The 27,262-nt window shown below is 28.7% G+C and overlaps 1 protein-coding gene across 1 annotated transcript in view; it reads right to left on the bottom strand.

Annotated features, from left to right (window-relative positions):
- Nucleotides 1–26,880, bottom strand: part of LOC107438671 (uncharacterized) — a 44,926-nt gene extending 18,046 nt beyond the window's left edge. The window contains exons 1-2 of the mRNA XM_016051000.4: nt 26,489–26,880; nt 2,431–2,674 (exon numbers count right to left, since the gene is read on the bottom strand). Coding sequence (XP_015906486.1) covers nt 2,431–2,674; nt 26,489–26,686 — 442 coding nt within the window. The 5' untranslated portion in view covers nt 26,687–26,880. The remainder of the gene's footprint in view (nt 1–2,430; nt 2,675–26,488) is intronic.
- Nucleotides 26,881–27,262: the final 382 nt, after the last annotated feature.

Genomic DNA, 27,262 nt, shown 5'->3' with positions numbered 1-27,262 from the left:
GTCAACGGAGATTTATGGGGGAAGTGATAAATGACTTTTTATTGGAAAGTGTGGGAGTCGAAATACTGTTCATATTTTTTTTTACTATTTTATAAAATGCATAAATTCAGTTTCACTGCATTTATTCTGATGTGTATCGTTGATAAAAAAAATAGATATTTAATAAATATTATTTTTTGTTTTATTTAACATTTAATTCATTATTTCGTTAATTGACAAAAAAACTTATAACAAAAAAAAATTGGATAGGCTTTGTTCATCAAAAAACTAATTTATTTTTGGAATCAGAATATCTTTCAAATAAACTATGTCTTTATTCGCAATTTAGAAGCATATTTTATAACAGGCGTTGAACAGCCTACCTAATTTTGAGTTTACGACTATCAATTTTGAACTCCGCAGTCTTGTAATTTTGAACCAAATCCAGAAGTCAAGGGAATTCTAGTATCAAGTATTGGGGAGAAATTTTGCTTTCGTGGAGGACTTTTTGATGGAAATAACCCGCATTTGCTTTACATGGAGAGGAAAACCGCGAAAACCTCTTACGGTTAACCTGAAGTCAAGGGGATTCTAACGCATGATCCTTCAACCATTGAGGATATTTTTTTTAATTATTAGCTGGGATTCGAACCCGGTTCGTCTCATTGGGAGTCGAACGCTCTATCTCCTTAGCCACCTCGGCTCTTTTAGAACATAATAATTGCTATAAGAAAAAGAAAAAATCTACTCGATTAAAATGTTATTTGTCTCTTAAAATTATCTGTTACTATAATATATAATTGCTTTAAGAAATAATATAAATTGCTATAAGAAAAAAAATCTACATGATTAAAATGTTATCTGTCTCTTAAAAATTACGTGTTACAAATTTAAATACACATTCTCTGACGTTGCATAAAAGCTATGGTCTGACTAAAACCCTTTTTGTTTCAATTCTATGGAGAATAAATGTTTACATTTTATAATAAAAATGTTATATTATTAATAAATATATCAATATATATTTTTATATCATAGTTCATCAAAAACTTTTCAGGAGGAAAAACATTATGAACTGAACGTCTATTAATATGATAATAGTTTGCAGTTTTAAAACATTTGTTTCATTAAAATTTAAACGGACGTTAGAACTGCTAAATGTTTATGGGAGATATCATGTAAAAAAATTTAATGTGCCTAAAAAAGCAGAAAAGCGGTTAAAGAACTTTTTTTAATAATAATATTACGTTCTGTTAGGTAAATCCTTTCTTATCTGAATTAAAGAGAGGAAAGAATAAAAGCATTTTTTAAAACTTTTTTGTATTATTTGGGTCAAATCTAATATCAAAAAAACGTTTAGTTTCTTTTAATTTCTATTCAATAGCTTCGTATTCTATTTTTTTGTTATTTCATTTAATTTTAATGAGAATGATAAAATGAATATTAGTGGAACTGCTTTCCCAAAAAGCCCAAAAATAAGAAATAAAGATAAAATTGTGCACAAGCAATTTTTGTTCGCAAATTACTATGAAAAAAAGGTAATTAACCGAAAAAAAAAATCACATTTCAGCGTTGATGTTATGAGGTAACGAACAATTTTTTTATTTGAAGATAATCCAGTAAAATGGTGATGTTTCAAAGCAATATTAGTGTATGAATTAGTAAAACCAAATGAAGATTAAATATGGACAAATAATATTTTGAATTACAAATTCAAAAGAAAAAATTGTTCAAACATAAATATTTCTTTCTAAAGTGTTTCTTCCTTTTCCTCTCAGAGAGTCTTATAATATACACAGTTAGAAATTGTGCGGAAACAAACGACTGAACGGATTTCAAGTCCCAGCATGATATTTCCTTCATTCTCTTCACATGAAGAGATTTTAGTGTCCTGCACTTCCCAATTTGTGATCCTGGACTATTAGAATACGATACTCTCATTCACACATAAATAACAGCTTTATAAAGTTGCTTAACACAAAAACTTTTAGCATTTCCGATTTCCTAAGATAGGTGAAACAACCAGATAAATTAATTAAAACCGTTTCTACGGTTCATTCAATAAAACACAACTCAACTACAGCTAAACTACAATGCCCATTACCAAGCGAAAAGCAACGTAAAGTAAAATATCTCTTTCATGGTTTTGAAACCATGCTAGCAGTAAATGGCTAAGAAACAATGTAATTTTGCATTTATGGTTTTTTAACCACAGTAGCAGTAAACAGTTTCAAAACCATAATAGTAAAAAATGTTTCTTACTGCAAACTTTACTGTTAATTGGAAGGCCAGACTACTGCCATTTATTTGACCTTAATTTTAGTAGGAAAATTCTAACCGTTTAAGAAATTATAAACATGTTTATTTATAAATTTAAAAATTATAATTATCATATTGAATCAATATAAATAACTTCAAATTTTTTTATACACTGTTTTACAAATCATTTACCTTTATTTACAGCAGGAAATTTAGCTCTTGCTGCTTTCAGACCATTAGGGCCGTATTTCTTTCTTAATAAATTCACCCCTTCTTGAGTACCATATACCTTTCGGTAGTAGTCTTGTCGATTATTTATGGGACCCAATGCTGATTCAAATAATTTCCTATCATCAGTCATTCCTGCTCTTCCTCTGATGTCTGGAGGTTTGGGTGATGATGATTCTGTGAGTGCAATGCTTGGAAATGAATAGTTCTGAAAGTAGAAATTGAAAATGAAAGTGATTGAGTAATAACAGTAATCGGGTAAGAAACCTTATGATATATAACATAACACGATTCTCTTTCGAAGCTCATAAATTTGGGTTAAGTTGTATTTAAAACATTGTATTGTAGGTTTATATTTTTACGAGACAGGCAATAGAAGATGCTGGAGTTAGTAAACGTAACACACCTTTAGAAATTTTTCGGAAAAGAATGAATAAATAACAATTTATTTAATTGTTATTTTACCATATTCAAACAAAACACTCAAATAACTATAAGTATAATAATAATTTGTTAACTGAGAAAAACCGCTTATTAGCTGCTTTCACCTATTACGGTTAAGCAGCCAGAATTCTATCGCGCCAACTAACCCTATATAATGAAGCCACTTAGCTACTAGCAACTACGTACCTATTATAGCCAAGCTAATCAGCAAGAATGCTAATCAGCAATCTCTTGACCGACCGAACAAGGGTTCGATTCCAAGAGTTGACATACAATATTACCTCCATTTCCTTTTATGCAAGAAAAGTTTCCAGTGTCCTGTGCACTGGACTATTATAAAATAATACTCTCATTCACGCAAGGATGTCAGCACCATAAAGCCTCTAAAATATCTCAAATGCCCCATTGAATTTATCTTTTACGGTTTTGAAACGATACTAGTAGTAAATGGTTGAAAAACCACACTGTTTTGTATTTATGGTTTTTTAATTTTGCGAGTTGTAAACGGTTTCAAAAACATATTGGTTAAAAAAAGTTCTTTACCGTAAACTTGATGGGTAATTGGATGGACAGATTAATGCTGGTTATTTACCATAATTTCAGAATGAAAATTCTAACAGTGGCAAGCACTGTTTTATAATATTTGACTTGACAGATGATGCTTGATTATGAACGTAAATCGAAATTCAGCATATCACTTTTAGCATTTGAGTGCATCATTTCCTTTAGTAAAAATTTAATTTTATAAAATTAATCTGCATTATTATTCTTATTTAAAAGCTATGTGTCTATAGTTTGCAGATTAAAATATTGATATTATTTGATGAATTCTTTTAATAAATCTTTGAAACAGGTAAATAGAAGTGAAGGAATTTAAAAAAAAATATTGTATTTAATTTTCGTTACTGTCCAATTAAATATTAACGAACAAATTAAAAGAATTGTAGAAGTGTTTAACGGTGAACACAAATGTATTCTTGTACAAAGAAATTATTTCTAAAAAAAAAAAAACGAAAAAGAAAACAATCAAACAATAATGCAAGCAAAAATTTCGAGATATGATGATATAATGATTCCTGAGGAAAAAAAGGTTAGTTAAGTTTATATTTCTAGGAAAAACTTGCTGGTTTCAATTGTTAACTATTGGTTGGAAGAATATATTGGTTCAGAGATCTTATAGTTAAGTTGGTTGAAATATAGAAGTTAAAACTTAAGTTAGTTAGAAGTTAGTCCGAGTTAAAACCAGACGTTATAGGGCAAACGTAGAATGTCGTTTTGGGAAAGTCTCGTGGCCGCTTCTATTTCCTGGAAAAATTTGCTCGTTTCAATTGTTAATTATTAGTTGAAAAAATATATTGATTTGCAGATCTTAGTGTTATCTGAAAAATTTGTGCTTGTTCTAATGCTTCCTATTTGCTAACTTAATTAGACGGCTTCTACTGCTTACTGTTGGATAATCTATGAATGGTAATGTTATTTTTTTAAAATTATTTTTACAACAGTCTCGTTTTTCGACTAAGCACTATTTAAAACTTAGACAGCGGGTTCGACTCAAAGTGTACCAATAGATAAGTAACAGTAAATAAATAAATTTGAATTAGTTACATATACTGGGTCGTGTGCTAATGCAAATAGTTGGTCGTCTCTTGCTCAATTACAGAACAGATATCATAAAAATGAGAAAAACAGCACAGTTATATAGAACCCACTACTTCTTCGCTTTTGAGAGTTTGGCAGGACAACATCCACTGTAATGGAAATCCCGATAATATAGCAGTAGAAAAGACATGGAGAGAGGCAAAATATCTGGCCACAAATATAGTGAGATGGAAAGTTGTTGTAGTTAATTTACGTTGCACTAGAGCTGCACGATGGGCTATTGGCGACGGTCTAGGAAACACCCCTGAGGATGATCCGAAGACATGCCATCACAATTTTGATCCTCTGCAGAGGGGATGGCACCCCCGATTCGGTAGCCCGACGACCTGCACGCGAAGTCGAGCACTTTACGGTAGAACAGTTTAACGAAGACCAATACCGCACACCCTCGGTCCCAACGCAGACTGCACCACATGGTCACCCACCCGCACACTGACCGCAGCCAGTGATGCTTGACTTCAGTGATCTGCTGGGAATCGTTTCTTAACTATCAGTCCACTGCGGGACGTGAGATGGAAAGCTATGATGGAAGTCCTATGCTCCAATTGGCAGTGAAAAGGAATAAATATGTATAAAAGTCATTTATTTGGCTATATTTACCTTTTGGATTTGTTTTTGTTACTAACTGTATTGTAATGAGAACTATAATTTTGAAAAATAGAATTTCTGGTAAATCGGAGCAACAGCGAACGGTAAAATTATCATACAAATGGTTTAAATACCGATATTTCATTTTGATTTTCAAAATTTTCATTTCTTCATTCGCCAGACATATCCTTACCATACAAGTATGGTGATGTTGCCAGATTTTTTTTCCATACTTAATAGCAATTCTTTACCATTGATTGCCCACTTATGATATGCAGAATAATTAATTTTTTGTATCTTGTCACAGATGCTTACGTCAAGCAATGATGTGTCCAGGATTATATTCATTCGAAACTTCATAGACAAAAGTACTGATATTTGTTCAGAATTCATTTAGAACTAAATGAATTACGTTACACTAAATTTTAGTTTAAAACATAAAATGCAGCTGTCTTCAACAAAAAAGTGTTAAAAAAGCAATAATGATGAAAAAATACTTTTAATTTATTCCCATTTTGAAAAAAACCCCATCTAAACGGCTCTCTGATATAGCTTAAAACACCCAAGCGTAATGATAAAGAAGGTCAGGAATTTTTTTTGGAAAAAACTAGGTGATAAAAACAAAGATATAATTATTTTTCATTTATTACACGCAAAAAATCTAAAAATATTACGTCCTTAGCGATTTCTAATGAATTTAAATTACATTTTTTTTAATAATTAGTTTATTCAATCGAGAAACAGATGTTTCCATGTTTAACAGCACTTCTTTGACGTCAATTGCCCATTTATGGTAAACAAAACAGTTTTATGCTTGTACTTGGTCACACATACTTACGTAAAAGAAGATGTGCTTAGCATTAAATTAATCCAAAACTCCCTGGACTAGAATATAAATTTTCCTTCATACATCCTTTAAAATGAAATAAATCACTAACCTCCAAAAATTTACTTCAGAAAAACAGTTAAGAAAGCAAATATTAAAAATATATCTTAACATTTTTTACTGGCAATCGGTATAAATTTGATAAGTGTCTAAAAATGAAAGATATAGACAGTTTCAGTCCTTTTCTAGGTGTTAATAAGATATAAAAATGCGCAAGTTAATTGCATTTTTAAACCTTTTACACCTCTAAAGAAAATAAATTGGCACTTATAAAACTAAAAAGCACTTCAAGCTATCCATTTATATGCATCTTCATTCGCGTGAAAGCTAAAAAGATAGAACTAGTTCCAACTTGGCAGAATTTTTAATCACTCAACTCTGATTTTTTTTCTTCTTTTTATCCTTGTTGAACGAACCCACTCACCTTTCAGACGATGGGAAGAAAAAAAAAACATCAATTGCTAATACTTTTTTTCTCTCTTATAGTTGACAATATTTGGGCGACAGTAATTACTTATAAAAAAGGATTTGGTAACTCGTTTTATGGCCCATTAACTTTTCATTTCACACTTATGGCTCTCAAAAACGGTAAAAAAAATACCGAAAGAGGAAAAGGAAACTAATCTATGTTTTTATAAACACATATTTTTTGCATTCTTTTCATTTCCTATTTCAAATAAAAAATGCATCTGTTTTTTAAAAGGAAAATAAATAAGTAAATAAATTATAGTTTACTGGCTGTTAATTAAAATATGAGAGCTGAATTAATTTCTTAGAGAAAAAATCGATCAAACAAATTTCGATATGTTTAATTTTCAACCGCTATTGTGTAATTGGTGTGTGTTAATAAAATGTTAGATAAATATTTTAATTTGTTATAAGAATTTTTTTTTTATTACATGCATAGCGTCCTCGTAAGAATGTTAGTAAGAATATTACAATAAAAAGTACGGATACTAATTACGATTACTAATTACAATATATTACCTATATGCCAATATTAATTACCGTAAAATCCAATATAAACCAGAACATGATATGGAATATACCATATTAAAATCACTCAATCACTCTAATTAGATAATTACTGAAAAAATTGCGATATATTTTACGATGCAAATGGATTATACGGAAAAAAATGGATTACACGGTAAAATATATTTTACGGATAATACACGTAAAACGCCAGGACGTTAAACCGTAATTTGATCCGGAATTTTTTATAGTTTAGCAAGGCACTTGATACATATATCATTCACTGGAGCAGGCAAACACGCAAGCATACTAGAAGAATAAACATTGAATATAAATATTATAATATTTATGTTCAATAGTATAATATAAATATAATATTGCAATAAAATATTTGATTTTTTTTAAAATTAAATTTAACTTAATAAATTTTCGTATTTTGTTAAAAGCGCAACTTACTTGTTGTTAATTGAACGACGAGATATGTAACAGTTCTAAGAAAAGAATCAATCAAATAGCATTTTATATATTTTTTTTTTCACTGAGGAAAAAACGCATGGATTGGTTGTACTGAGAAGAACCAGAATATGGTAAAATTTACTTTGTTTCTGGCTCTATGGGATCACCAAAAAGCTCGGTGATTTTTACCGAAGAATTTTGGTAGTGATTTTAATAAAATTAATGCAAAAACATGGTTTACAATACGCTATAAAATGCGATAAATGTGGTAATTTTATGATGAAACCATCGAGGTTGGCATAAAAACCATTTATTCTGTTGAATATACTTTTCAGTTTTGTATTTTTCTATAATTGTGTGGTTATTGGAAATACAAAAAAATTTAGTAAACCGTTAACATACAAACGTAAAGATTATTCAAATGATTGGTTTAGCGTACCGTACATTTACAATGCTGTAATTTTTTTTTTATTGACCGTTCTTTTTTTTCGAGAAAGGTTATCTAGTACGGTTATAAGGTTATACAGTACAGTAATTATACAAGAACTTTGTTTAATGTGCTTAATCGCTCTTACTTAAATAGTGTATGTTAAATCATAGGAAATATTTAAATTTTGGATGAATATTTAAATCTTTATGATATTTATATGAAGCAGAAATTATGTTTAACTAAAACGTTAATGCAATTTTTTTTAAAAATTAATAAGTTATATTTCAATGATTCAATTTGTTTAAGTTTGATTCTGGAGACTCTAGCATCAAGAGCAGTATAAGTGCTGTTTTTATAAACTGTCTAGCTGTTAAGGGTTATTTAACGGCGCCGATGGGTACTTTGTCTTCTTCTAAATAGTGATACATTACCGGTCGTTCACGCTGAAGACAGATCTGTTCTTAGGATACATAGATAAAAACATCTTTTTTAAGATACTTTTGACGTCAGGTAGACGTCAAATCGTGCCTCGAGCCGAAAAGTAAAATCCTTATATCTCAAAAGAACCGCCAGTTGATGGAAAATTTCCACGGATGAATAGTATTTTACAAGAATTTATAAATATTGTGTTTTTGTTGTGCTAGGACAAAAAAAATTGTTTTTAATATTTTTGTGTCAGGGGATTTACTTATAACTATTATTATTTAGTGAATAATTGGATTGGTACAAAAACGGGAATTATCATTTTATTGTTTGACCCACTGTAGAAAATGGATACTCAAATATAAAAAAAAATTCTTGGTTTTTGAGGAAACCGTTTCCTACGAGCAAAAATTTCGTCGAAGTGACGAAATGACTATTATCCCTTTTCCGATTAAACGAATTTTGTCAAGATAAAAGAAATACTCTGACATTCCATTTATTTTTCTTTAAATTTGTAGTGCCTAACGTATCTAATAATCACTTCACGTGGACACCATATACGTGGTACAACATAACAGAGAGATAAACTACATTCACGCCACAGCGGGATTCGAACCCAGCATCTGCTTACTACGAGCCCAACTCCTTGACCACCATACAGTTCATTCGACTCAGGTCGTCTATTTTCGATTGCGAAGTCTTTATTTTAGTTTTGGCATTCTAGTTAACGATTTTCCACGATACACTGCGATGAAGTTTAGAAATGAGGAATTATTTTTGCCATTCATTTGAGATTTCTTGTTTTGTCACAAATTCCGTGATTCCGTGACGAAATGATTCTCAAAATGAACAAAACACTGTTCAAAGATTGCCGAATCGTCAAAATTGAGAGTTTTATTTCTGAGAGTCCAATGCGAATTACAATTAACTTTGTTGTATAAAAATTAATTATGAATTATTTTAAAATATTATATTAGTGCTAAACGATAAAAGAATGCTAATATTGCGATAGATAATTAATATATAATAATGATATATAACACGATATTTTCCAATATCTCTAAATTACAGTATTCTTTACACTGGGCAGCATTTATTTTAAAAATTAATCCGAAGAAAGAAAGTTTTTTTTTTAAAAAAAAATTCAAAATTGTCAAAATTGTCTTTCAGCACTTAATTAACTTAGAATAAAATAGTAAAAATCAAGTTTGAAAAATATAGGTCAAAGAAATAGAAAACATAAATAGAAAACACAAGATGTAGATTTCTGCATTCTTCTTTTTTGGTTAAACCACTTTTTCTTTCTTTTTACAACTTTTCTTCTATATTTATCTGTTTTCTTACTCTCGTTTTGTGTTTCGGCACTGAGGAAGTTTCAAGATTATAGAACTGAAACTCCAATAAGTCAGTTTTTATGGTTTTATCTACGCTATATATATAGCCTAAAGAACGAGTATATTCTTATTTCGTTAAAAAAAAGAGAGTTACTTTCATCATCCTCATCATAGTTGGCCAGACAGCCCAATGTGAGCCGATGCCTTCCTCTGAAGATTTCTCCATGACGACTTTCGATTTATCTTTGATCTCCAATTCTTTTCATTAATTGCGAGAAAATCAGACTCCATTGAGTCAGTCCATCTCAACCGCGGCCTTCCCCGCTTTCTTTTTCCAGTGGGTCTAAAAAGCAGTATCTTTTTTATTGTGTTGTCGTCACTCATTCGAATCATGTGGGCAATCCAATTCATTCTATTAATTTTTATGTATTTAATAATATCAGGTTGTTTATAAATCTTGTACAGTTCAAAGTTAAATCTCTTTCTCCAGTTATTGTTTTCATTTACACCACCAAGTAGAGAGTTACTTTATTTTCTTAAAATTATAAAAATTCTTCTCGAAATGAAAAATAAGTAAAAACGGAACTTATTGATAACATATTTCTCTTTTAACGAAATACAAATTAGGAAACCGATAATTTTTTTTCCGACAAAAAACAGACACAAATTTGAATAATTTCAAAAACCTGACATTACGCGTAGGTTTTGTATGAATATTTATAGTCTTCAACCGAGTTGAAAGCGTTTAAGTTTTCGACGACATTTCGTTTATTTGTTCTCAAGGAGTTTCATTATATAAAATTCGAGGTTAGAAATAAATGCATTTTTGCTTCTTCAGCTTCCAAGGTTATATATTTGATACTTTCAAATATATCACTCCCATAGTCTCGTTCATACAAAAGTAAATATTTAAAATTAACCTGTCGGAGGAAAAGAGGAGCTTAAAAATAAGGGAGGGGGTAGTTTAAAATTCAAAAGACTGACTCGTTGAAGTGAAAATAAGTTTCGTAATTTCGCACAGTTTGAAATACAATTGGAAACTTCCAAGGCCGAAACAATTTTAAATGTTTATGTTAAAAATAAGTTAATTTCTCTTTAACAAAAAGTAACAATTAACAATGGGACTTTTTTGTTACTTGGTGTTGTATTTAGAAAAAGAAATTTAAATCTTATTAAATGGCCCGTTACACAAAAAAAACTATTCTGGTAAAATTACCGTATTGTATGCTATTGGCATTTCTGGTAAAAAAAAAAGCATAATTCTGTTTAATAAAACCAAAATATATGTTATTAAAGCATTCATTTGGTAATTGTTCTGTTCATATAGCAGCGGTTAACCAGTAATTCTTTTTTTAATAAATATAGTTCTTATTACCACACATTTAATAAAAATTCCTAACCTTAATGCCATGCTCTAAGGTATTAGGATAAAATTACCAAATATCTCCACATTTTCCAAATTTTATCATATAATATAAAACCTTTTTTATTTTTATCCTTTAATTTTACCAAAATCACTACCAATGCGCTACGGTAAAAATTATAACAAATACACCCGGCAGTGTTTTGCTTGAAATAGACATAGGGTTAAGAATTTGAAGGGATTTACTTGAAAATTTCTCTGTAAATTAAAATATATGTAGTAATGATGAAAAAATATGAACCTTAATTTTTCCCAAGTTTAGCAAAACATGAAAATATATCTGTTAGTTTTGTTAATTCCATTAATTATGCACATGTTCATTTTTGTAGTTGATACTTTACTTTTACCAACATAAGCCAGATAGATTTCTAAGATAAATCAACAGTGCTTATAGTGCAGAATAACAAAAAAAGTTTATTTCACTTTTAAATAACTTCTTGATTGCGTTTGTGAACAGATATCATTATATACTGGATGTTGTTATTTTTCTCGTGTAACGTGACTTATAGTGTGCAAAAGAATAGGAGCAACCGACATAACTTTTGTACTAATGTTCGGATTTTCATATTCAAGGACAATCTTAATGGTTCGAGGGGGTGACCTCAAATATATTAATTAATTAATGCAGAAGATATTTTAAGTTATGAAAGACACAAAAACTAACTTTCTCAGAATAAACATGCCTTTTTTTTATGGGTTCGGATTTCAGACCCCCAAGATATAAGGAGTAGCCGCCATGCCATCTGAAAAATATGGCCAGAATAGTTTGGTCCGGGGAGCGATTTAAAGTTTGAATCCCTTAATGGAAATTATACTTTTCGCGAGAACTTATGAAACAGACTTTAAAATTTTTGTTCAAAATTATAAAAGGCATCGAAAGAGAATTCCATGCAAATATATACAACTTTTAATGAAATATTTCTTATATTTTACTATTTTATTTATTTAATATTAGCCGAAAAACTTTGAATTGTAATGTATAAAATTTTTTATATCAATTCAAAGAAAATATTTTTAAATATCAAAATACAAAATCTGAGGAAAATCGGACCCATAGATCCTACGAAATCGAATTTCAAAAATACGAATTTTTTCACAATTTGATTTCTTTGGAATTATTAGTCAAATTTTGCTCAAATTTTATATTTTTAAAATTGCACTTTTAAAAATGGAAGTAAAATTTGAAATAAATAAAAAAATTTGATATAAAATAATAATATGAAAAAAAAGTTTTTTGAAGCAAAAAGTTTGCACGAGGATCAAAGGCAAGAATTTGTTCCCGACAGGTACTACAGGAATGACAATTCCATTATTATCGTCTCTATTATTCAAATAAGAGACACGGACCAAAAAGTATGATTTATTATCTACTGTACATTTCATAAAAACCCTTAAAAACCAAAAAACAATTACTCATTATCTTTCTTATATATAATTGCTTATATAGCATTTATATTGTTCCTAGCGACAATATAAATAAAATTATTTCTTAACCTGTTCTTATAATTATACATATTAAATTTGAGTTAATGAGAACCACAAATAAAAGAAATCAAATTCAAACTCTTTATAAAGGAGCAAGATTGTTTTTAATTATTATTTTTGACAATCGCACTTATATATATAGAATTACTAAAATATTTAGTTTTTATAATTTATTCTAAAAACCTTTTTGAGCAATTGCTATTGAACATTGCAAAATATTACAAAAATTTATAATTTTTGTAATTTATTCTAAAAACCTTTTTGAGCGATTGCTATTGAACATTGCAAAATACTACAAAAATTTATAATTTTTGTAATTTATTCTAAAAACCTTCTTGAGCGATTGCTATTGAACATTGCGAAATATTACTAAAATTTATAATTTTAGTAATTTATTCTAAAAACCTTTTTGAGAGATTGCTATTGAACATTGCAAAATATTGCTAAAATTTATAATTTTTATAATTTGTTCTAAAAACCTTTTTGAGCGATTGCTATTGAAAATTGCAAAATATTTTTTTAAAAAAGTTAATAACGTTAATTATCAAATTTAACAATAGATTAGTTATTGAAATATAATTTATTTCAATTATAGTGAAATTAGTTCATGGTCTAAAAATTCCTAAATTCATAATATAATTTAAATTTTCGTCTTTTATATTTGTCACTTACAATATTTCAAATCCAAAAGTAGGTTTCCTTTTAATTAATTTTAATGAAATATAAGAAGGCACAATAAGTAGACATATAAAAAGACTTTAAATTAGATTAAATTGAATTCTAAGTTTGAGTAGATTAAATTTTAAATGAGAACAAGTCAAGTCTATTTTAAGTGGTTATCTACTCTAAAAAGTTTTCAATTAGCTTCTAAAAAAATTATTTTTATCATTTTATTAAAGACGATTTCCTAAAAGAAAATTCTCAAAATGGGACATTGCAGTTTCGCTGTCATCAACACGATTCTTGAGTTCCATTTTTATCGTCTGTCAAAATCTAACTGGCAGGTCACTCACCGTGTCAGTGAGTATTTATGTCTCATCTTTAAAGAGTTATCCGACATTAATGTATTATCCTTACATTGATTCCGAGAAAAGAGTCAGTCATCAATTATCATGGACGTACGATACCGATAATATTATCCTGATTATATAATTAGAGGAAAATAAAACTTGCTTTTCAAGCGGATTAGAAAAAAAAATATTTTATAGGACTTAAAACCAAAAGGTAGGGCACATTTTTCGTTTTGGATCTGATAAATAAAAATAAATTATTTTCTTCTTTTTAGTCATGCGTCTGTTAATTTACTTCGAAAAATGGTTTATATTTTGATAGCGAATATAATAGTAAGAAATAATTATACTATAGAAAAAAAATTAATTGTAACTTGTATTGGTATCATGCAGAGAGCTTTCATCGGATCCTCCTCTTGCTGATCGGAAAGTAACTATTTATTGAAGATAAATTACCATGGGCGATAATAAGCTGGTAAATTTTTCAAGAAGTGGTATCATCATTTTAAAATGAGTTGTCATCCAGCGCAGTGTCCCATTAATTTTTAACCATACTAAAACTTGTACGAAATGGTCAAAATTCTGATTGATAGAAAATTTCTTTTGACTATAATATAGCGATAAATGCTGTGTAAAAGCGAAAACGTAGCATGACGATAATATAACTAAATGTAAAAGCTAAGAAGCAAATGATACGTCGTAATACCGGAGCTCCAGAAGAGAAACCCAAATTTTTGACAGTTCGGAAAGTGGTCAAAGTTTTAAATGTAATGCCTTCACAGATCCGTGAAAGTCTGTTACTGTAAACAATACAATAATAAAGTAAAGAATCTAGAAGACTCTTGATCAATGTCTTCAAAAGTTACTTTTGATAAAAGAAATAACGGAAGTTCATTCAAGTTTTTTTCCATGTATTATCATTTGTTGCATATATATTTTTAATTGTAAACAAAAAAATTTGTATGATTTTTTTTAATGCCAGTTTTATACTATCATTATTACAAAAGCTAATTACAACAGTTTCAATTTCTTTTAAACACAACAGAAATATATTTAAACAAACTTTGAAATGAGTAAAACAAAAACATTTCTTCGGATTTAAGAAAATATACACAGATTATATAGACCAGTTGGCACACGAAAAAGAGTCAGGATGAATTTGAGATGGATAGATGGCCTAGAGAAAGACCTTTTGTTCTTAAAAACTAAAAATTGGAAAACATTAGCAAAAAAAAAAGTTTAGTCTGGAAAAAAACTTCCTGAGAAGGCCAAGACCCACCCTGGGTTGTGGAACTATTGATGATGATGATGATAGTTCTTGTACTATAAGTAAAAGGCTGTTTTAATTTCAACAAAGAGTCTATAAAAATGATTCAGAATAAAGGGTCTTTCACGTTTCGCTATGATCACACTAGATAACTATTTTAAGAGCTTTATTCAAAAATGAAGAATTAAAAATATGAGTATTTTGGGTTGCAAATTAATACTGAACAGTAGAAAAAAAATAACTCTACTGAGGAACAACAAATCATGACAGAAAAATAAGAGCTGAGAAGATCAAAACCTGTTTATTTGCAGGAGTGAAAAATATTAGTTTAACGGAGATATTAGTCACACTTTTAAATTTTAAACTGCAATCTAACAGACATTGGTATTCTGTACACGTATTGTCTTCCTTAAATATGATTCGACAGATTTCGATTAACGTTTTTGTTTAGTTTTGCCTTGCTTAATTATTTATAGCAAGTAATAAAATTGGATTTAATATTTTTTATTCGGTCTTTCTGCGTGAATCAAAAAATTACAACAGTGTTTTTCATTTCATAAACTTAAACTTTCTCAATAAAATATTAATTTGGGATCCCAATATTTTTTTAATCTATAATAATTTTTTTTGGTATCCCAATATCTTATTTGATATGAATTAAAAAAAAATATGTATAAAGGGTGGTAGCATCGGGGCATCTTGCATCTTTGATTTAAAACTATGTGTACTTACCATAATCGAAAGTGTGCATGTGCAATGGTTTTATAAAGTCGATGTCGTTCATGCACTGAGAAAAAAAGTATGATTTTGAAACTGAGAAGTTCCTGTAAACGGTTACGTATGGATGGAAAAAACTGTCACACTAATGGTTTAAATACCGTATATTTAGATTTTTTTTAAAAACCAGAACGATTTTTTCTCTAGAAGTGTCATAAACGTACAGTACGGTAGTTTTACCGGGATTTTTTTCTCCCTTTAATATGTTCACTTTGAAGCAAGATTTTTGAATTTTCGAGAAAGTTTTTTCCACAGAGTTCTTAAAACTTTCCATGATTTTTTATGACTAAAATTAAGATCATCATTAGGGAGAAGATGAACACGTTTTTTGTTTTCAAATCTTTTAAATAATTCTGACATTATTGCTAGATTGAACTAACTGCTGTTAAATATTTGAGTGTTTAGAAATCAAATATTTAGATGGAGATTAAATAAGTTTTTTATTGAGAGGTTTTATATTATTTTTATTATTTAAGGAAATACAATCTCATTGATTTGAAACTTTAACGCGAAGACTAGGAAAATCGTAAAATGTGTTGCACGAAAAATTTAAAATAATTTTTTTAAAAAAAATTTGCTATATTTAAAAACACGTTAATAATGACAGAAAGTACGATTTACAAACACATCAAAGTAAATTTTTAGAATTTTTATGAGATTTAGATTTGTTTAAAATTTCTTATTTTATCATTGTTTTAATGTTTTGGCAAGGAACTGTGGTGGCTCAGGGGATAGAACTCTTGCCTCCCAATGAGGTGACCTGGGTTCTCAGTGAAGGCTGGTAGGCACGAATTACGCACACTGCTTGCAATGACCACTAGACGTAAAACATGCTCAGTGGCAGACGGATCATGGGCTAGATTCCACCTGTCGTCAGACTAACCATGGGTGATTTTCGTGGTTTTCCTTTCCATGTAACGTAGATGCATGTTAGTTCCATCAAAGTGTCTCCACGAAAGCAAATTTCTCCCAATACTTAATCTAGGAGTTCCCATGTCTTCTAAATTGGGTTCACAATTATAAGGCTACGGAGTTGAACATTGGTAGTTGTAAACCCAAAAATTGGGTCGGCTATTCAATGACGGTTATTAAAAAAAACGAATTGGTTTGATTTTTATATCATCCGCGAAATAGTGAGTTCATAAGAAAGACTATCAGTTCGTGACTGAAAGTGCTTTTAATGCTTCTGAATAGAGAATTTAGGAAACTTAAGATTTATTACGATATTTGTATTGCAAGGATTTATAAAAATTTGATGACGTGGGAATGATTATAATATTTATTCTAATACTTCTATAATATTCTTAATAAATTTTGAAAGGAAAATTGATTGCCTTGAGGAATCATAGTGATAAGCAATACTTACAGGTTTGACACTATATACCATGCTAATCCTTAGTATTGTTTCCAGATAAATACTATGCAAATTTTAACTAAGCAAAAGCGCAAGCCACAGTAATATATTATTACTTTTATGGAAGCTGTGATGTTTTTCAGTAAAAAAGCTCACCCGAAAAATTTGAATATGGGACTTCACGTTACATTGTATTCTTGCACCTCTTTATTCTTATCTCTCATATTTTATTGATAAACATGCACTAATTTCATATAAAAGATTTAGAGAAAAATTTCAACAATCTATTAAAATATAAACGAATAATTACTTTATTTGATTGTTGAGAAATCAATAAAATATTTATATTTAATCATTTTAATTATTCTAATTTGTTAATTATTATAAATCAAATATGTATTATAAATCAATTAAATTTTTATTATATTTTTAAGTGATATTAATGTAATGAAAATTTTTAAAAATTCTAAGGCCTCTTAGAGAAATATATCTCTTAAAAGTAAATTGATGTTAGACGATCTCAAGAAAACCTTTTAACAAAAAAAGACGCGAAAGAATTCACGTGATGAACTACTTGCAGTAAAACGAATCATTTTATCTTTTCAACAAGACCTCACAATATGCTATTTACACCATTCTTTAGTAAAGGGGCCACAACCACGAAACCACACTTAGCAATCTATTTTCTACGACACCTCTGACATTCAAAACGCGTGCTCACATATTATCGCGACTTCAAACCACCTTTCGCCAAGGTCACCAAGAAAACGATAGCGGAAGAAAAATGGCCATCGACATGGACGACGGAAGATGCCCATGTCTTGCATTTTATCGCTTACAATTTATATTAATTTACTATACATTTCGTTCAAACAAGCTGTATCTGCTTAAGTAAGACAAATGATAAGAAACTGAAAAATTGGAAGTTGGGCTTATATTTTCTTCTAGAAAGCGAGATATAGAATTAATGATGTTCCAAATGCTCCTTAATATACCATTTTAAAAGTTAGACAAGACAATTAGATGTCGGTTTGCACGTGACTTAATTTGCATATCGCGTTTAGCATAAGCTATTATTTTATATTAGTGTCTGAATTTTAAATTGAATTATCTATATCAGTTGAAAATGAAAGTGAAATTTGTAATGCTATTTTTGTTGAGTGTTAGTCTCGCTAACACTCAGCAATCTTAAAGAAAGATTCATCAGGCAAAAGTATAAAATCACGTTCAAAAACATATGTAATTGTAAAATTTTTCATCAAGATTTCTAAATTTCTATTAATTATAATTAATGTTATTAAAAAAGGAAAGAGTCATTTAGCTAGAGTGTGTTATAATTATTTTCATAAAAACATATCATTTATCTATAATTAAATATTAGGTTTTCAAAGATGAAATTTGTAGAGACAAAATGGCGAAGTTGGCTAATAACTTAAAAATATATGGAACTATTCTGTTAATCAAAGAACGCACCAATATTGTCTCGAAAAGACGAAAGGTTTAAACTCTGTAGGGCAGAAGTTAATAAACTCTATGAATGCCTTACAGTATTTCTTGGCTTTAATTGTTTCATATTAAAATGTTATCCAAACTGAGGAACAAGTGGTAGTCGTAGAATTACTTGTGGGGAATTCTCGAGGAGAATTCATTACTCGTGGGGAATTATGGAGAATGATGAAGAAATGTTTTATTTCTTTATTTCTGTAGTCTTACTATAATCACTTGAGCAGTATGTGATATAGCACTGTTATGCAATAAGAAAAGAGACAAACTATTGACCGATTTAGGCTGTTATCTTTGAATTTTGAATTACTTCGTGCAGTTGGGTGTAGTATATTTCTGCGAATAGATCATAATTGATCACACCTTTTCTATACCATTAAACCAATAGCTCATAGAAGAGAAGAGCCCTCAGCATGGGTTACCATAAGCAAAAAAATGATCAGTCCATCTTTAGTAATGACATCTTTCGTATTTTCCCCACAGCGCCGCTTAGTATCCCGAACGTAGAGAGATCTTTCTTATTTCCTCCACTGCGCAGTTATGTTTGTTACGTCACACTACTAAATTGATCAGTGCTGATGCCTTCTTTCTATTAGGAGCTGTTGATCAAACTCTCATTATCAGTTTCTTTTAATAAATGTTATTCTTTGAAGTGAAACAGTGCTGGTTAACCTGGTTATTCAACCTTGTCTAACCAAACCAGCTAATACTATCCATCTAATACTGAATCCAAATATACTAATGTTTCGTACAGTCTGCGAGTTTCCTTTCCTCAAAAGAAACATAACGGCCAAATATTAAGGTGTTGACAAAAATAAGCTATTACAGTTTATATTTACCGTAATTTGATCCAGAATTTTTTACAGTGTAACAATTTCTCAGACAATATTTAAAAAAATTACGAATGACAAATAAAACGTTTTTTGAAAATTACTGTCGAATCATTCTACATATTCCAGTCTGGAGTTTTTTTTACTCTTCCCTTTGAAGGGAGAGTTTGTACCACCCTCTTACGCCTAGCTACCGGCCATCTAAAAGGTTTACTGTATTTTTAAGGAACTAAAACCTACCCCATTTGCCCTAAATGCCATCTACACCCGGCTTCCGTCGATCAGTCCTGGGCAGTCTTGGTCTTCTCTGGGAAGACATCTACTCTACTCCTCTTTTGGTCTTTGATTTCATTCAGGTCAACGGGTTCATAGATCTGGTCTGACTTCGACAGGCAAAATGAGGATAAGCAACAACAACAACAACACATATTCCAGTTGTAGAGGTATCAAATACATGTATAAGTGGATAATAATAAGAGAAGTATTAAAACTCTTAATTATAATTTGGAAACAGAATAGTTTTGAAAAAAAAATTAATTGTTTGTGTGTACTCTTAAGCAGTTGATGAACTGGAACAAAACGTCAGCAGTCAGTATGATACTTGAGCTGAGAAAATTTTGAACATTTAACGTTCAACATATCAAATCGTTTGTCGAAAAAAATTCCAGTAAGTCTAGTATATACACCGAAGAGCTATTACATTATGACCACCCTCCATCTATAACAATGGGCTCGACCAGGTTTTCATGGTTTCTCGCCCAGGAATAATGTTTTTATGGGGAACATTAGGACCCATAATCCTCATAGAACAATCCCTGACGTCTGTAAGCTACTTGAACATAGTTGCAGACCAGGTTCACTCATTCATGGCAACAGTTTTTCCTGCGGGGGATGGTATATACCAACAGGATAATGCACCATGTCATAAGGGTTGAATCGTCATGGATTGGTTCGAGGAACATTATAAACCGTATAAATAAATAATAATTACATATAAATAATAATAAAATATTAATTTAAATAATGAACCGTGCTGCTCTCCAAAAAGATCGTTTTTGTCGCTGGTTATTAAAGAGGCATTGCGAATAAACTGATATATAGATGCGGCTATTATTTAAGCCTGTTATTTAAGATGTGGAAAGTGGCAATCATTATGATGACCATTACAATTCCTTGTTGCTCCAATGTTCTGACAGATTTAAAAGAATTACGAATAATTTCTTTTGGTATTTATCTAAATATAGTTTTCGACATAATTAAATATTATTTTGTGAATTTTACTCCACACAGAAGGAAAAAGCATGGTCAAAGCCGCCAAATATGGTAAAATTTACAGTGGGGAAACACCAAAAAGCTCGGTAGATTTTACTAGCGTGCTTTGGGTAAGATTTCGGTATTTTCTTCAAACACGGCTCTATAATATCTGATAAAATTTGGTAATTAAGTTAAACATTGGTATATTTATCATGATACCGTAGAGTATGGCATATAAATTATTTATTTTGTTAAATTTGCATCTCAGCTTTGTATTTTTTACTAAATGCGTGGTAATTAGAGTTGTAATATTGAAAACCAATACTTTCCGGAAAACCATTATCATATGAGCGGAAATATTACGAAATTAATGGTTTAAATACCGTATATTTTTGTTTTTATCAATCCGAATTGTTCTTTTTTTAACCAAAAATGTCATTACTACAGTACGGTAATTTTATCCAATATTTTTTCTTCGTGAATTTTTATTTAATTTGCCTTATTTCTTTCCAATGATTTAACAAAAAACTATATTTTGGAACAAGAGAAATTATGTACATACTTCATAGGAATTTATTAGCTTCAAATAAAACACAAATGTCACCTTTTATTACAATTATACTTTTTATTACACCTATATTTCAACAATTGTTAATATCTGAAATATAGAAGTATCAAAATATTCAATTCAAATCATTTGCTTTATGAATTTATATGAAAATCACATTTATAAACGATTAATTAGGATCAAAATATATAATTTGATTGGCATATGTTTTCATTGGTTAAGAGTTACAATGTCTTATAAGGTAATGATGAATTTAGATTATTAAGATGAATCTCGTACAGTCACTTACATTTTTTTCGGGAGTGGTGACTTTTACGTGAAAAGAGAAGCCTTCAGCATCGAAGATTGATGTAAGAATAACAGAATATAATTATGCATTAAGTTAACAAAAGTTACGTTATTATCATATCTTTTGTAGCTGTTTAATTTTTTTGTACGAAATTTCCCTTTAAAAATAAGTTTACTAAATAAATCGGTTTGCAAAATTGCGAAAGGTTCCTATTGTAACTTAAATTAAATGATTTTTTTTTGCTGTAGCTTTGAAATTTTTTTTCAATAGAAGCTGTAAAAATGTTTTTACGAGCAGGATTATGAAAGTCCTATGGTGATCTGTGTAAATTTATGCAAATTTAAAATTTCAATAGCAATTTAGTGCTTAGTTGTTTTATGAATATTAGTGATTCTAAATAAGTGACTAAGGAAAAAGTATATTTTTTTCAATAAATGTGACTTCAGCATCATTATAAATATTATAATTATTCTTAGCGTGAAAAAATCATTATTATCGTTATGTGTTCTTTTGAAAGAAAAACTTCAATTAATTCTGCCATAAATGACTGATTCTTTCATTTTTCATGAAAATTCTATACTTTCTAAATTTTAAATGGAATCAAGGGCTCAAAGATTATTTTTCAAAATAAATATGCATTAAAGTTTCAGAAAGACATGTTGAAGATTATTGAATGTCTACTACTTATACTTTAAATAATTCTTTTAATAATTTTAGTATCAGAACCTTGCCTATAAGTCTATGTTATAAAAGAATGATTCGTTTAATAATGATTTAGAATCTTTTTATAACAATATTAAATGTGCCTCTTTATATTTAAATTTTAATATGTGCCTTTGCTGCTTTTTAAGAATACCGAAACTGATGCAATTAACATTTTTTGTATTAAAAAAGGAATAAAATTGTTTAATTTAAAACGTTTTCTTAGAAAAGAAAAGATGATCTGTGTTTTTATAGAAATTATTTGAGAATATGACTTTACTTTAAAGTCTAAAAACATTCACTGCTAAATAACAAAATTTAACAAAATGAGGGCATAACTAATGTTATTATAATAAGAGACGAAAGTTTATTTAAATTATTTATTGAAAATCAAGTTTATCTGCTTAGTAATTTATGATAGCTTTTAAATTCTAGGAACGCTTTAATAGAAAGATTAAAGCTGAAGAAATAATAATCATTATTTTAAAGATGAGGATGTTCATGATTTTATGGAAAAGAAACTTACAAGACGTTTATTAAAATATATTTTTGAAAAGATAGCTTTCTATTAAATATATAGAATTTTTAGCAAAATCTACTGAATGGATAAATATAAAATTTAATCAAACTATTTGAGAAGCAATATTTAGTTAGAAAATGCTTTAATACTGATTGATAAGCATCCAAATCAGATAGAATAAAGTTGTTCATACTCCAAAAGAGGAATCTGCTACTACTAAAATTAGAAACGCTTACTCATTTCATATCTTATTATGACTGAGATTAGCTTTATTCGAGTTTGTTTATTATTTTTGTGACGACACAATCGAACGCTAATGATTCATTTCCCTTTACGACAATAGTTTTAGCAACAAATTTTTCTACATACTATTTTTTATATATTATTTGAGAGCAATTGTTAAGTTTTATTGAGCAGAACAAAAACATATTTTTTCAAAGTACAGTAAAAAGTTCAAATATAATAATTTTTCTTAGTATATTTAATTATTTTGTAATGCAAAATGATTTCTCTTCATGGAATGAATTAATTTGTTACTTGTGGAAGATAATTTAACTTATATTAACTTATAGCTACCGTATATTAACTTAATACTTAACTATTACCTTATAAAACATATAAATCTAGTATTTTACATGTAATCTAGGTAGTGCGCAGATTCACTATATATCGATCCGTTAAAGTACCAAAATAATGTTTTATTTCTCAAATTAATTAAGAAATTCGCAAAATGTTCGGTAATTTGCATATTTCCAACACTGCAAAAAATTTCAGATTAAATTATGGTTACCGGTACTCACAGTGACTGTCCTTTTTACTGTAAAATCCATTTCCATCGAAACATGCTACGGAACAAAAAATTTGCTAATTTTTATAATATTTTATTATATAAATGGATTTTACGGAGGATGAAACCAATTACATTATACTGTAATTTGATCCAAATTTTTTTACAGTGTTCTAAGCACTTGTTAAAGTGAAAATAAGAACTTTGCTGCAACAACAGTAGTAACTTTTCTGAAAGATTGAATTAATGTGATGTTATTTATTTATTTTTCATTACATAGATGATTAAGTTTATGCAATCAAACCATCAACAAACTATCATTAATCAAATTCAAACAAAACTAAAACACAAAGAGTCAAATTGTTTAAAGTATAATTACAATTAAGAATAATGCAATAATTTTATTAATTTATTTTCGATACTTAAACAATGGAGTTAATACAAATAAAAGTCATAAAGTTACTTGGCAGAATATGCTAAATAGCTTTTTAAACTTTAAAGTTTTTGAACTTCAACGGAAAGAGCTAACATTATTTTGGTAAATAGCGGAAAACACTTGATTCTGCACTTTGCGGATCATGTTAGTAAAGCTGTGGATCATTTATTTAATGTGCAGATTAACGGCTTACAGGCTCTAACTGTAGCATTTATATTAAAATCATGAATTATAAAGTGGATATCATACTGTCCAAAATTGTTTTCGGATCTAAGTAAAACAATTTTAGTAGCATTTATAACATACTAAAAATTTTTAGAAATCTACAGGAACGTTCGGAAATATATCAAAGACAATATTCCAGAATTTTAAAAATGACAGAAACAAGCCAGATAAATTTCATTGCTACAAGATTTTTCAAATTGCAAAAGTCAAAACCATATGATATTTTCTGGGAAATTTTTAACTTAGCGACAGACTATAGTGACGTGTTGACATATTGTAATCAAATGTGTACATTCTATATACATCTCGAATCGAAGGTATTTTTGTCAAATTTTAATCTAAAAGACTTGAATATTTTCTGACAATGTTAAGAAGCACATGATTTATTTTGACTTCCATTATGATTCCCATTGATTTTGACTTCCATTATATTGACTTAATTTAAGACTTGATTTATTTTCTGAAAATGAGAATATTATGTTTATATGCAAACAGTTCGCTTGTTTTAAGTTGCTAAATTCGAAAATAATTATGGACATGTTAGGCATATATTGTATTTGTTGCTAAAATCGAAAATAATTATGGACATGTTAGCATATATTGCATTTGTTGCTAAAATCGAAGGTAATTATGGACATGTTAGCATATATTGTATTTATATATTGACAAATGCATAATAATATCAATGAATTAATAGCAAAAAAATAAAAAATAAAAAAAGATAAAATAAATGAATGTTTTGAAATATTTAAAATAAATTTCGAATTTACATGGTAACTTTTTGATAAATGTATTGAATTTTACACGATTGTAAAGTTCTAAAAAAATATTTATCTTGAATTTCTTTAAAACAAATGCATAAAAAGAGCAAACCGAGAGTTACGTTAAAATTGAAAGCTTTTTTAAAGGAGCTAAGAAAAATATTAGCGGAATTTAGTATAAAAAGAAAGATACAAGGTGTTCTGCAATCACTGCTCTTAGTATATAAAATTAGTATTTGTGACAAAAGTAGGATAAAACTGTACATATTAGGAGTCACATACTAACATTGAAGCCAAAAAAAAGCAAGAAATCTATCAAAATATTACAAATCAGTAATGAAAAATATGGAATTAGACACTAAAATCAGTTTGATTGCTAGAGGAAAAAGGGAGGATTAAAAAACATCTTTAAGTTTAATGATCACCACATTTCGAAATTCTGAAGTTTTCCTCACCCAATTCTTTGTGACTCCCATTGCAAGTAGAAATACTTCGTTTCTGGAAAATAGTCTTAAAAACCTACATTAAGAGTGGGAATTAAGGTACACCCTATATATATAATAAATTACAGGGATTCTTAATATTTTAAACACAGGTTAAATTAATCTTGAAAATTCATTGCTTGTCAATCTTAATTTAAAAAAAATCTCCGAAAGTTTTTTTTCTTAACATTTGCATTTTTTTCTTAACATAACATTTTCTTGAGTGGGATAACTCACAAATTTCAGTTTGTTCTAAAAAATCGAAAAATTTAGTTTTGTTTACGTAGTATTTAAAATTATTATTTTTTATAGTATACAAAATGACCCGCTTCGTAACATACAAAATAAGCATCGGGGCATCGGGATTCCGAAAAAGGCATTAATTTAGTTTCTAATCTGGTATTTTGCATTAAGATCTTTTAAATACAAAAATGTACACATTTATATCACATTCACATTATATTAAAAAGGAAATGAGAGAGTTTCGAATAAAAATGTCAATTTTAGAGAATCATTTCTAACAAAAAAGAGGAAAAAAATAAGAAAGATAACTAAAAATATGCAAGAAATTAATTGGCAAAACTGAATTTTTAAATTTTATTAAAAACACTGATAGTCAAATGGGTAGATTGGTAAGGAAAAAATAAATCAAATTGTTTTCAGAAATATGCCAAATAGAAATTACTATCAGCTAAGTAATTTTAACGTGAATGGATTTTTAATTCTGTTTAAAGATTTCCGAAAGGATTTTTTATAAATACATATTTTTATTTAATTATTTAAATATGATTACATTATTCATAAACAAACTTATTTTAAAAAAATGAGCAAATTTAATATGCTAAGCTTTCGAACACATTATTTTCATACAAAGCATCAATCATCTGAAAAAATATATTAAGGAAAAACTTATCGCAAATTAAAAAAAAAATTTGCCTTATGAATACCATTTACCACTTTGAAATTATCAGTAATCACACAAACGTTTTTTTAAACTCTGTTATAATTTTTATTAAAATTCATATTTTTAGCCAATTTATGGTAAAAAAAAGTTTGTGAATTTTTTGAAAGTGGAATTTTAATTTTAATGTTAAAAACGAAATTCATTAATTATTAAATAAAGAAAGAAAAAAACAGTGCAAAATATGACTTGCCTTTTCTGATGGCATGATTTGATGATTATCAGAAGAATAAGACCCTAATGATTTAAGTAATTCTTGCAATTTTCTATCTCTTTCAGCTAATAAATTAAAATTGTCCTGCCTATTGTCCGGCACTCCACCGGCCAATTCGCACCATAGCAGCACGACGCAAATCACTGCCCTCAACCTATACATCCGGCACCATTCCATACAGCAAAGTGAATTAACAATATTGGTCCAGCCATAAAGTCTGGCACTGTATCAGTGCAGTCCACATGGAGTGAAGAGTCCGGCAATTTCTTAAGTGTTCCGATGATGTTTTTCACTCGGTAGACAGATCAGTCTGAACATTCTCTTGCCAAGTGAAAACTTTCCCCGCATCACTAAGAAAAATAAAAAAGAATGGATAAAAAGTTGAAAAATTGGTAGAAGGAGGGTTGCCTTTGTATGACAACTAGCGTTTTATTTGGCGGAATTTGAATCATGAAAAGTGTTAAGTGTAATATAATGTGTTTGTTGTAAATTACCATTAAAAACAAAGAAATTTTTTTTAATAGCTTTATACATTTTAATTTAATAAAATAGCGTTAGTTACAGTTATAATAGTTTTAACAATAAAATTATAGTTTTACTTGATGGAATTTGAATCATGAAAAGTGTTAATTATAATATAATGTGTTTGTTATAAATTAACATTGAAAACAAAGAAAAAAAAATTTTTTTTTTCACAGCTTTATACATTTTAATTTAGTAAAATAGCGTTAGTTGCAGTTATAATAGTTTTAA

The sequence above is a fragment of the Parasteatoda tepidariorum genome, chromosome 4 (genome assembly GCF_043381705.1).
Source record: "Parasteatoda tepidariorum isolate YZ-2023 chromosome 4, CAS_Ptep_4.0, whole genome shotgun sequence".
Taxonomy (NCBI): domain Eukaryota; kingdom Metazoa; phylum Arthropoda; class Arachnida; order Araneae; family Theridiidae; genus Parasteatoda; species Parasteatoda tepidariorum.
This window is presented reverse-complemented; position numbering and strand designations above follow the sequence as displayed.